At 45.4% G+C, this 12,512-nt stretch overlaps 1 protein-coding gene across 1 annotated transcript in view; it reads left to right on the top strand.

Annotated features, from left to right (window-relative positions):
- STKLD1 (serine/threonine kinase like domain containing 1) overlaps positions 1 to 12,512 on the top strand; it is a gene marked incomplete at its 5' end in the record, with an annotated part of 13,133 nt that continues 621 nt past the window's right edge. Inside the window, 18 exons of the mRNA XM_081339497.1 lie at positions 1 to 48; positions 955 to 1,056; positions 2,235 to 2,279; positions 2,698 to 2,772; positions 3,198 to 3,302; positions 4,050 to 4,120; positions 4,469 to 4,584; positions 5,346 to 5,464; positions 6,209 to 6,360; positions 7,129 to 7,259; positions 7,774 to 7,857; positions 8,897 to 9,039; positions 9,090 to 9,270; positions 9,412 to 9,540; positions 10,173 to 10,301; positions 10,905 to 11,033; positions 12,115 to 12,255; positions 12,351 to 12,430. Coding sequence (XP_081195623.1) covers positions 1 to 48; positions 955 to 1,056; positions 2,235 to 2,279; positions 2,698 to 2,772; positions 3,198 to 3,302; positions 4,050 to 4,120; positions 4,469 to 4,584; positions 5,346 to 5,464; positions 6,209 to 6,360; positions 7,129 to 7,259; positions 7,774 to 7,857; positions 8,897 to 9,039; positions 9,090 to 9,270; positions 9,412 to 9,540; positions 10,173 to 10,301; positions 10,905 to 11,033; positions 12,115 to 12,255; positions 12,351 to 12,430 — 1,980 coding nt within the window. The remainder of the gene's footprint in view (positions 49 to 954; positions 1,057 to 2,234; positions 2,280 to 2,697; positions 2,773 to 3,197; positions 3,303 to 4,049; positions 4,121 to 4,468; positions 4,585 to 5,345; positions 5,465 to 6,208; positions 6,361 to 7,128; positions 7,260 to 7,773; positions 7,858 to 8,896; positions 9,040 to 9,089; positions 9,271 to 9,411; positions 9,541 to 10,172; positions 10,302 to 10,904; positions 11,034 to 12,114; positions 12,256 to 12,350; positions 12,431 to 12,512) is intronic.

A 12,512-nucleotide genomic window follows, 5' to 3' on the forward strand; every position in this document is an offset into this window, starting at 1 on the left:
ATGGCCCCGGGGTTTAGCAGGTTGTACGAAGCCACCCAAGGCGCACACGTGAGTTTCTGATTTGGGGAATGTAAAAATATGAATCGGCCATAATTTCTCACTCTTGGTCCTTTGGATGGGTTTTCCTGCAGGGTTTGTGTTGCTGAGTGTGAAGGGCTACTGGGAATGAGATGTGTGTTAGAGCCACACAATGGCCATGAAAATCGAAAGATTTACATGATATTAAAATTTATAGATTTAAAAATTTGGTTGAGTGGGGAAGGCACCAGGCTAAAAAGAATAAAGATTGGATAAAAAGAATAAAAACCACTTAAAGTATATATAGCATCGCACACCCCCACATTGTGCCATAATGTGGGTCATTTATTTATGCCTTAGTCTGTGTTCCTGCTTATCCAATCAACCACAGTTAAAGAAACCATGGTTTAGTGTAATGTGTAAAACCAATCACAATGATTGTGTGTGTGCACGTACATACACACATGTGTGTGTATATGTCTAGCTGTACATACATACGTTAGATTAGGCAAAAGATAGATAGATAGATAGATAGATAGATAGATAGATAGATAGATAGATAGATAGATAGATAGATAGATAGATAGATAGATAGATAGATAGATAGATGTAAAGTTTGAGAGAGATTAGATGAGATAGACAGATTAGATAAATATAGAGAGGGCAGGTAATTAGATGAGATAAAAAGAGAGGATGGATAGATAGATAGATAGATAGATAGATAGATAGATAGATAGATAGATGAGATATAAGATGGATGGATGGATAGATAGATATGGATAAGAGAGATGGATAGACAGACAGATCAAGACTGAAAGATGAGACAGATATAGAAAGATGGATAGGTAGACAGACAGACACATCAGACGTGAGCTGGGCCATTATAGAGTACTTGTATAATATTATTAAAATCGGATCTGTTTGCTTCCAATGCAGATTGTGAAGGAGCTGCCCCCAGGGGCTCTGGGAACGATGCTGGTGGTAGAATCCATGGTAAAAGGGAAAGAGACTGCAAGAAAGAAATACATGTTGAAAAAGGTGAGAGGGATGCAAGGAAACGCGGGTCGCCATGGCAACAGGCTGCAGTCCCCCAAAAGACATCCCTGGGAATTGTCTCAAGAGGCCAACCCGCAGGTCGAAACAACACAGGCGGAGCATTTTTCAGAATAAGATCAGATTTTATGATTCCCTCATAAATGGAACAAAATCAGGTTTATGGTCCATCAGCTTAGCCATAGCCAGGACTTCATCGATGGGTTTAGCCTTGCCGCCTCTTCTGAAGGATTTAAAGTGGACGTTCAGCCTTTTGTTTACGCTCTGTTTAATGTTCACCAAAGTCTTTCTGCTCCTTTCAAACATAAAACTGGAATTACAAGCAGCCGCTGGCAGGAATGAATATTGTGCCTGGTCAAATGCTCAGCTTGACAGAGAAAAAGAAACGTTTACAGGTAGTCCTCGAATTATGACTTAAGTGTTGCTAAGCAAGATGGTCGTTAAGTGATTTTTGTCGCATTTTATGACTTTTCTTGCCACCGTGGTTAGGTCAGAAGGTCGCAAGAGGGGATCACGTGATCCCGGGACACTGCAACCGTCGTAAACACGGGTCCGTTGCCACGTTGTGAACACGAGTCCGTTGATCACGTGTCCGTGGGGGAGGCTGCAGTGTTCCTCGGTGTGAAAAACAGTCATAACTCCCTTTTTTTTAGTGCCGTTGTCACTTTTAAACGGTCGCTAAATGAACTGTTGCAAGTTGAGGACTACCTGTATTCGAAAAAGAGGAAATGTATTTATCTTTAAGGGACCCGGTGGCTCAGTGGGTTAGGACGCTGAGCCTGTCGATCAGAAGGTCGGCAGTTTGGCGGGTCGAATCCCGAGTGCCGCGTAGCAGAGTGAGCGCCTGTTATGCGTCCCAGCTTCTGCCAACCTAGCAGTTCAAAAGCACGTAAAAACGCAAGTAGAAAAATAGGGACCACTCCGGTGGGAAGGTAACAGCGTTCCATGCGCCTTTGGCGTCTAGTCATGTCAGCCACATGACCGCGGAGACGTCCTCGGACAAGCGCTGGCTCTTCGGCTTTGAAGCGGAGATGAGCACCGGCCCCTAGAGTCGGAAACGACTAGCACGCAACCTTTACCTTTACCTTTACCTTTATTTATCTTTATGCGTTTGTTTCTTGGTGTTGGATTGTACATGTTTTGACTGGGTCTGTTTCGGGCAGGTCGAATGCATTGATGAAAATCAGGCGAACGATGCTCTCAAAGAGGTAGGCGTGTTTTGATTATCCTCTATTTAAATTCCATCCAGTGGAATAATGTAGGATCTTTGACTGTTGTGCCTGGGAAAACATATGCCGGGATGTGTGCGCTTAAGTGTGAAAACCCATCATAACTTGCTTTTTCCAGAGTGCTTGTTAACTTTGAACGGTCACTAAACAAAAGGTTGTTAAGTCAGGACTAATTGTATACCTTTAATTCTCTCCCATTTGTCTTTTGTCAGACATGCCAACTAGTATCTGACATTATTACAGCGGTTTAGTATCCGAACAACTTAGGCACCACATAAAAACGTGAGAGGAATCTAGGCACAGATTTCAAATTTAGCATTGCAACGTCGTTCTTAAGCATAGTTAGAAAAAAAGGCTATTTTTCCCCCACCCGATGGGCCATTTTTTTCCCCTACAGGTGATGGAGCTGTTGAAACTAAAGCATAAGAATATTTGTGCCTACAAGGAATTCTTTATAATCTGGGACAACAAGGTGAGGAACGGGAACCCCGAAGTTGCAAGCATCCTGAGGTTCTTTTTTAGAATTGAATGGGACTTGCCCCTCAGCAGAATTGATAGGATAATTGTATACACTATGATAGCTGTAATAAAATGGGTGTAAGAGCTGGGGGATTTGAACACAGCTAGTCCTCGAGTTACGACAACTGAAACCCAAAATCTCTGTTGCTAAGCAAGACGGTGGTGAAGTGAATTTTGCCCCATTTTACGACTTTTCTTGCCGCCGTCTCGTTCAGTGAATCCCTGCCGTTGTTAAGTCGGCCACAGGGCTGTTAAATGAATCAGGTGTCCCCGTTGACTTTGCTTGTCGGAAGGCTGCGAAAGGGGGGAATCACGTCATAAATATGAGCCGGTTGCCAAGGATCTGGATTTTGATCAACGCGACCCTTCTCTTTTCAGATTTCTTCTCTCTTCCTTTGCTTGGTGATGCACCATTCTCACCATGAGGATCTGTTCTCGCGTATCAAAGAGAAGAGGCTAAAACACGAGAAGTTTCCGCACAAGGTGAAGTCAAAGCTGGCGGAACCGTCACGATCTTTGCAAATCTGTTCTGATGTTTCCCCCGTAGCCAAAGCAGATCGGCCTGTGTTTGTAACAAACATGCTTAATCAGCTTAAATCAGTTTGTAATTCCGGGATTTGTTTGGGTTTTTTATTTTTATTTTTTTGTAGAAATCAATCTACTTCTTGGAACCTGGTGGATTTGTTTGAGCTAAGCACGCTCGGCGAACACAGCCAGTGTGTTTTGTTAACCTGGATCCATGGGAAGAGGGGAAGGGTTGCAAACTGGCGTAAATCCAAGTAGTTCCAATCTCAGACTTGAAAGCGCACGGCAGCAAATTCTTTTAAATTGCAAATTGCAAATACAGCCCTCCTCGACTTATGAAGGAGCAGAATTAACGTCGCTGAACCAGACGGTGGCGAAGGAAGCCGTAGCTGGCCTTTTTCTGCAACGGTCGATAAGGAAATCGTTGTGGTTGTTAAATGAGTGAATCATGCGGTCTTTGCTTATTGGAAGCCTGCTGGAAAGGTCCTTAATCAATCAATCAATCAATTTTCGTTGGCATCCTTTGGAGGAAGAACGGATCCATCCCTTGAGAGATTCCAGGAGAGGCAATAAAACACGCCTTTTGTCAACTTGAAACTATCATTTGTCAAATGAAATTATAATTTCGTTTCCCCCGCCCTCTCTAATTGTGGGTCAAGAACTCTCCCTTCTTTTTTAAACCGGCTCTCTTGTTTCTCTCCTCAGGTGATTCGGATGTTCTTAGGTCAGATGGTGGATATATTAGTTTACCTCCATCGGCTCAAAATTTTTCACCGGTGAGAAGGATTTTATTCTTTGGGGGTTTTTTTTAGCAGAAGGCACACAACCCCCATCAGCTTGAGGGTGGCTTGGTGGGTTCAGCCCCTGTTCCAAATGGGGGGGGGGTCTGGCCCACTGGAAAATGCGCTGGTGTTTTTAAGGGGTGAAATGGTACAGAAAGAGACTCAAATATTTACCCCGACCCAATCTGGATCAGGGACTTCTAACGTGCCGATTCTCCCGCTATTACTGTAGGCAGTCCTCAATCAACTTACAATATCCCCTTACAACAACTGTTAGAAGTTGTGGGGGTTTTGGGGGGGGGCGGGGGGGGCTGAAACTGGCCCTCTTCTGCGATATTTCAGGAATCTCAAACCGTCTAACATCCTTTCCACTGGGGAGGCGTCTTTCATGCTTTGCGATTTCGGCTCGGAAACCCTCATGACAGATGAGATAAAATGGAAAATCAGGGCTGAAGAAGGTAAGTCGCATCTCGGCGGCTTCCGTACCTATCACGGAAAGGCATTTGGATAGAATAGAGGTGGAAGGGACCTTGGGGGTCTTCTAGTCCAGCCCCCTGCTCAAGCAGGAGAACCTATACCGTCTCAGACAAGTGACTGTCTCTACCCTCTTCTTAAAAATCTCCAGTGATGGAGCACCCAGGATTTCTGGAGGCAAGCTGTTCCCCTGGTTAATTTAGCCTGGGGTGCTTGGAAAAGAGGGGAAATACGGATTGTACAACCCCTGTTTGTTTCAAGGGAAGGGGGAGTGATGGAATAGACATAATCCTTGACTTACAAACCATTCGCTCGAAGTTACAACGGCTTACACTAGTTTAGTGACCCTTTGAAGTTATAAGGAGACTGAAAAAGTGACTTAGGATCCTTCTTCACACTTACGACCACTGCAGCATCCCCAGGGTCATGTGATTAAAATTCAGATGCTTGGCAACTGGTTCATATTTATGATGGTTGCGGTGTCCCGGGGTCACGTGATTCCTCTTTCGAGAACTTCTGACAAGCAAAGTCGAGGGGGAAGCTAGATTAATTTACGACCACGTTCCCAGCTAAACAACTGCAGCGATTCCCTTAACTGTGGCGAGAAAGGTCGTAAAATGGGACAACTATCTCACTTAAATGTCTTTCTTAGCGACAGAGATTTTGGACTCAGTGTCGTAACTCAAATCTGCTCTTTGTAGTAACTTCAAAATTGTCCTGGTGGGTTTCCTTTCCTTTCCTGCAGAGCCCGACTCCAAATGCTGGATGGCTCCAGAGGCGCTCAATTTCTCGTTTAGTGACAAATCCGATATTTGGTCACTGGGCTCTGTTTTGCTGGACATGATAGCCTGTTCTCACAAGGAGGTACGTGGTGCCCTTCCTGCTAAGAGCACGATAAAACGTTTGCAAATTTTAAGTCTTGCGAGATGACGCCGAGGGAAGGTGATAAAAAGCAACTTAAAGATGGAAAACGTCGTGATTTTTAAATGTTTAAATGATAAATTTGCATTGCAAGTTCCGGCTTGGGGAAAGGATGTCCGAGCACAGGTTGAGAGAATGTCTTTTGAAAACTGGGTGACAAGCCTTCAATTTAGCAGACGTTCCTCTGTTAAGTGCGGAGAAAAAAGCTGACATTTGCCCCGTATCCTCAACTTTACGACCATTCATTTGAAGCTACAATAGTGCTGGGGAAATAAAGTCCTCATGCTTGCGACTGTTGTAGTGTTCCCAGGGTCATGCGATCAAAGTTCCGAGGCTTGGCAACTGGCAGGTACTTACGAGTGTTGCACTGTCCTGGGGTCACATGATCTTTTGGCCTTCCCAGCTGGCCAAGTCAGTGGGGGAAGCCAGAATCACTTGTGATTCGCTTAACAACTGGGGGGGGGAGAGGGAGGAGGGAAGGGCATAAAATCGGGCGCCACTCATTCCACAACGGAACCAGGTTGCCAAAGACCTGGCTGGGGAGATCTGTTGTAAGAGTGAACGATTGCTAAGTGCCAAGTGATCTGTCGTAAATGGAGGACTAGCTGCACTGTGAACCTGCCAGCCAACGGATTACTGTTCTTAAGGCGTCCTGTAAGACTCTGTCTGGGTTGTGTGTCTTTGTAGGTGAAAGAGCCTGCGTTGTTACTGCACAACATTAAGAAGGAGGCCACAGCTCTTGAGGAGGCTTTGAGAGAGATGAAGGAACAGAAACCTTTGCTCTCCTCCGTTCTCTTTCTGATGCTGAAAATTGACCCTTCGGCGAGGCCCACGGCACAGTGAGTCCCTGCTGAGCTTCTCCCATTAGAACAGAACTGGAAGGGACCTCGGAGGTCTTCTAGTCCAACCCCCTGCTCAGGCAGGAAAGCCTATGCCATTTCAGACAATGGCTCTCCAATCTCTTAAAAACTTCCCGGGTTGGAACATTCACAACTTTGGGACGCAAGTCGTTCCACTGATTAATGGTTTTAACTGTCAGGAAGTTTCTCCTTAGTTCTAGGTTGCTTCTCTCCTTGATGAGTTTCCATCCGTTGCTTCTTATTCCTGTCTTCTGGTGCTTTGGAGAATAGCTTGACTCCCTCTTCTTTGGGGCAGCCCCTCAAATATTGGAAGACTGCCATCCTGTCACCCCTGGTCCTCCTTTTCACCAGACTAGACATACCCAGTTCCTGCAACTGTCCTTACGATCTTTCGGGCCAGTTATTAAATGAATCAGTGCAGTTGTTAAGTGACTAAGCGGTTGCAAAAGGAACCTGGCTTCCCCCTTTGAACTTGGCTTGTCGGAAGGTCGGGAAAGGGGAATCACGTGACCTGGGCACATTGCAAGTACATGTCAGTTGCCAAGCCTCTGAATGTTGATCACGTGACCACGGGGGATGCCACAGCAGTCATCAGTGTGAAAAACTATCCTAAGCCTCTTCTTTTGATGCCGTTGTAACCTTGAATGGTCACTAAATGAATGACTGTAAGTTGAGGACTACATATACACATTCTTCAGCCACGTTTTATTCAAAAAAAAATGTTTCGATCTTTTTCTGTAACTTTAGGGAGTTGGTTGAAAATCCACTTATCCGAGAATGCCTCATTGAAGCCAAATCTCCTTTAATAAAGGTGGCAAAGAAACTTCCTCCAGGTTTCCTGGACATAGTTCAGACGAATAGGATCCAGACAATTTTAGGTAATGCTGGCTAAGTAATTTAACATACCACTTTCATATTGGGTTCTTTTTTCTTTTTATGTCTTATGGAACACAATATAGAGAAAGTCACGTTTGGCTATTTTCAGAGCTATAACTGTATACTATATGGAACTATACTGTATACAATTCAGTAATTGTATATGAAATTAATGGGGGAAAAATATCTCAAGTGTTGCAAAGCGTGACTGGGTAAGCTTGACGGGACTGAGAGTGCAATCCTTAATCAGAAATAAGTCCTGTGGAAATCAAGGGGGGGTTAACTTCTAATAAAAGGATGTGGGTTGAATATTTGTTTTTAACCAAGTGTGAGAGAAAATCCTAAAGACGCCTCTGAGGATTAAGGAAGATTTCAGGGGTAAAACAAAAATCCTGCCTTGCGCATTTGTGTAAACGCATCAGAGAATTGAAACTGGAGCTTCTACGGAACTTTAAAAAAAAATTGTAAGGTGGATTGCATGGGAAGTTGCTTTTTTAATTTTTAATTCTCCTGCAGAATTCATGATGTCTTATCCAGAAGTTGAGGAAGCGCAAGAAAAGAGCATTGAACGTCTCAACAGCCTGTTGAACGAGGGGCAAAGTACTTTTATGACTTTTCCAACAACTTGATGGGTGGGGGTGGGGGTGGAGGAAGCTGAATCTGCTTAATGACCGTGTGATTCATTTAACAACTGCAGCAATTGCCTTAGCAACCAAGGCAAAACAGTAGCTATCAAGCGTGACTCATTTAAGAAACGCTTTGCTTAACAATGGCCCTAATTGTAGACCTAAGTCAAGGACTACCTGTATTTCAACATATTGGGTTCCTTGCTGATTAAGACCCAGGCTCTGGACTTGGAGGGCTGAGAGTTTATTTTCATATTTCAATATTTTGCTGAAGACGCCGTCATCTCCTGATTTAAGGTGTAGAAGCCTCAATGGCCGAGCCATACAACCTAACAACTTCACCATAATGAGTGGAAAACAGGAATTCAGTTCCTGGCTTTATGCGTGCAGAGGATTATTGTGTTATTGGACAAAGGATCTAGGTTAGCCACCCTCAAATTAATTTCTGATACAGTACTGCCCAAAAGAATGTTCCAAGCCAGGCTGGAAATTCACTTTTTTTTTTAAAGGGTGGTCTTGGGACTGTAAAGGTAAAGGTTCCCCCGCACGTGCGTGCTAGTCGTTTCCGACTCTAGGGGCCGGTGCTCATCTCCGTTTCAAAGCCGAAGAGCCAGCGCTTGTCCGAGGACGTCTCCGTGGTCATGTGGCCGGCATGACTAGATGCCAAAGGCGCACGGAAGGCGCACCTTCCCACCGGAGTGGTCCCTATTTTTCTACTTGCATTTTTACGTGCCTTCGAACTGCTAGGTTGGCAGAAGCTAGGAAGGGTAACAGGCGCTCACTCTGCTATGCGGCACTCGGGATTCGACCCGTAGCTTCTGCCTATTGGTCTAATCTGTGGCTATCAGTCTGGTTTCCCAAATCCCTTTGCAAATGATCAGTTTTAATTTGGATTTCCAAGTATTTCCTGTTCAAGAGAGCGAGAAAGCCGCCAATCGGTGCTGAAATGCAGGAAAGTTATAATTAGGCACGAAAAAATGGAAGTGAGCAGTTGATACTTCTTCCCCCCACAGTCGATGTCAAGGTGTTCCTTCACTTGGTGGACCCGGTGATCGATGCCATGAACAAACACAACGACTCCCTTGAGACGCTGTTGGCTGGATTTTCGTTGCTGCTTGAAATCACCGGGAGAGGTGAGAAGACCAGCCACCGTTGGGTTCTCTGCGATAACCCAAACGATGGTTTATTGTTCCTTAATTTAACAAGGGGCCCAGATGTTTCCGGGCTCAATTTCTGCTTTTGACAGCTGTAGCTCAGAACCTGAATGTGGAGATTCTGGCTACGGAGAACCACCTCAGCTGTCTGCTGAATTCGATGAGGACCCATCCGGACCACGAAGACCTGCTGTGTATGATCTGCACCTTGTTTATGATGATGTCCTCCAACGGTAAGGGGCTCTCACCCAGCCTGGTGGCCTCGCCGGCTGGGAATTCTAGCACACCTCCAATGATGGAAGATGGGTCTACAGCTCTGCCATCTTGCCCCCGTTGTTCATCACCACCCTCTTTTTTTTCCTGCCGCTTTCTAGAAACCGCCGCTGCAGCCCTCCGGGGAGCCAACATTTTCACGGAGGTCTTGACCACCTTGTGTCGTTTTGCTCACAACAAAGAGCTCTGCCTTGCTTGCTGTGGCCTCATTTGGACCCTGGCTGTAAACGGTGGGTAGAAAAAAAAGAAAAAAAAAGGGCACCAGACGCCTCCGATTGTGCAGCTGGAAAATATGGCCTCTCTTTGGACACGGGTGCCTAGCTCTTCCAGATGTTGTTGTAAGCCACTTGGGATGGAGAAAAAAAAAACTATGGCAGCAACTCAGGCAGTGGATGGGCTGATGAAAGCAGCCAGGTTGATCGAGCATTAAGGAAGGTGTAGTACAGGTGGTCCTCAACTTACAGCCACTTTTTTTAGCGACCTAGACGTAAGGAGAAATTTCCTGAGAGTGAGAACAATTCCTCAGTGGAACAGCGTGCCTCCATAAGTTGTGGATGCTCCAACACTGGAAGACTTCAAGAAGAAATCGGACCGCCCTTTGTCTGGAACGGTCTAGCATCTTCCTCATTTAGTGTGGGGTGCCAACTGTCAGGGCTAAGCCACAACACAAACAGAAGTTGGACAATCATTTGTCTGAAATGGGATAGGTCTCCCTGCCCGAGCAAGGGGGGTGGGGGGTGGATTAGAAGACCTCCAAGGCCCCTTCCATTATTCTGTTCTTTGAAGTTATTTTGGCCTCAGTTGAGGAACCAAGTATACTGCACTTTGTGGTGACTGTTGTGGCCTTCTTTTGTCAATTCAGTGGCCGACGTGGCCGAGAGCCCACTGAAATACGCCACTGAGCTGGTCTCCGTCATCCTCCACCTGCATCTCCCCCACGTGGAAGTCGCAGAGATGGCCATCAGTGCATTTTGGGCCCTTTCTCTTCACGGTGAGTCTCCGGAGCCAGGAGGAAGATGGGCCGTTCAGGCAATCACATAATCAGGAACAGAATTTCTCCTGTTAAGTTGCTTTGGTCGTAAGTCAAGGCGGACTCAGTTTTAGGACAATTTCCATGCGGTTTCTTAAGCAAGTCAAGCGAATACAGCTTCCGCTGGTGGATTTATTTATTTTTGCAAAAATGGGCAGAAACAACACAGCTTCTCGCAGGGCGCATTTTATTTTTTAATTTTTGCAAAAAACGGGCAGAAACTACCCGCAAATTACGATCGCGTGTCCCAACGAGTCGTAAGTACGAAACCAGGGTCCCAACTGCAATCCTGTGACCGCGGTGTGTGTGTGCGCGCCACAGCTGTAAGGTACGCATGGAGTTCACAAGTCATTTTTCCCATGGCTGTCATAACTGAACCGTCTTTGAACAAATGGTCGTAACTTGAGGACTGCTTGTCTGGCGTTGAAGAAACTACGTATTGAGTTCTACTAGGCCGGTCCATTAAAAAAAAAACGCTTTCCGTTTCCTTCGCAGTAGCACCACTTTTTTGGAAATATAATAATTGTCATAATTCCGTGGGATGTTTTTTGGTTTCCTTTGCAGGATGCGTAGATGAAGTCAAATATGAACCTTATTCCCTGCTTCTGCTGGAAGCTCTGAGACAGCATCTGGACAGCCCCGTGTTGGTGAAGAATGCTTGCCTGGCCTTGGCCAGCCTCCTAAGGACATCCGGTAAGGGTTTCCAAGCCAGGCCTTGAGCTCCACCACTTGGTAGATGGAACACAGTCCTCAACTTACGACCACACACACACACACACAAAATATGGAGCCCCAAAGTTCCTGTTGCTTAGTGAGACAGCTGTTCAGTGAATTCTGCTCCGATTTACAAACTTCCCCGCCACCCTTTTTAAGTGAGACGCTCGTTAGCCACACAATGAACTTCCCTGTTGACTTTGCTTGTCAGAAGGTGGCAAAAGGGGATCCCATGATCCTAGGACTCTGCAACAGTCGTAGCTAACCTGCCAGTCGCCAAGTGTCTGAATTTTGATCATGTGGCCATAGGGAACGCCACAACGGCTGTGAAGTCATTGGCTGTGAAGCAATGGATGGAAATTAACCAAGGAGAGAAGCAACCTAGAACTAAGGAGGAATTCCTGACAGTTAGAACAATTAACCAGTGGAACAACCTGCCTCCAGAAGCGGTGAATGCTCCAACACTGGAAGTTTTTAAGAAGACTGGACAGCCATTTGTCTGAAATGGTATAGGGTTTCCTGCCTGAGTGGGGAATTGAATTAGATGACCTCCAAGGTCCCTTCCAACTTCATTATCATTGTCATCATCATCATCGTTATTATTATTTCTGAAAAATGGTCCTAAGTTAATTTTTTCAGTGCGGTGGTAACTTCAGCAACTAAATGAATGATTTTAGCCTGTAAGTCCAGCCAGAATCCTCCTGCGCTGGGGCAAGAAAAAAGGCCTGGGTGGAAGGGATTGCCAACGATAATAACTCAAGAATATTAAGAGGCCAAGCCAGATCGGATTCAGAAAGAGAGCTGGGTGGAGAAATTGATAGGATTACTCTCCCTACACAGGACAGTTTTTATTTGAACTCATACAAAATCACAGGATTACTTCCACCCTGAGATACAAACTCTAAGTAGCCAGCTTAGACGGTTGTCCTCTCTTGCTTAGACAGGATTTGCCGGAGGTAAATCACCTATTTGGGATACCATGATGTGCTCCGAGTGAAAGCTAGCCTTTCGTCTGCTGGGAGAATCAGCCGCTGATTTAATAAATTCTCCCTCTTTCCAGAGTTATCCGGTTTCCGATTCATAGTTACAGACGAGAAGGGTAACGGGATCATCCTGCTAAAGGATTGCTACCAGGTCCACAGGGAAGATCCCGAAGTCGTGGAGAACATTTGTGTCCTGATCGACGAGATGTTTAAATATGGTAACGACGTCCCATCTGCCCAGCCAGGGAAAACCATGCAAAAAAAAGATGATTCCACTTACGCAAAAGCCTTTTTAATTTCTTTTAAATCGCAGACGAAATTGTGGTGGAGATGATCTCCCAAAGCATTACCGAGATGCTGATGGAAATGAAGACCAGATTTACCTCTAGTTTGGTAAGGAGGAAGAATATTAAGGGGATACTTTTTTGTGGCAACGATATTTATTTTAATCCGGTCCGAAAAGGAACTCAGAAGA

This window comes from Vipera berus (assembly GCF_964194415.1).
Source record: "Vipera berus genome assembly, chromosome: 15".
Taxonomy (NCBI): domain Eukaryota; kingdom Metazoa; phylum Chordata; class Lepidosauria; order Squamata; family Viperidae; genus Vipera; species Vipera berus.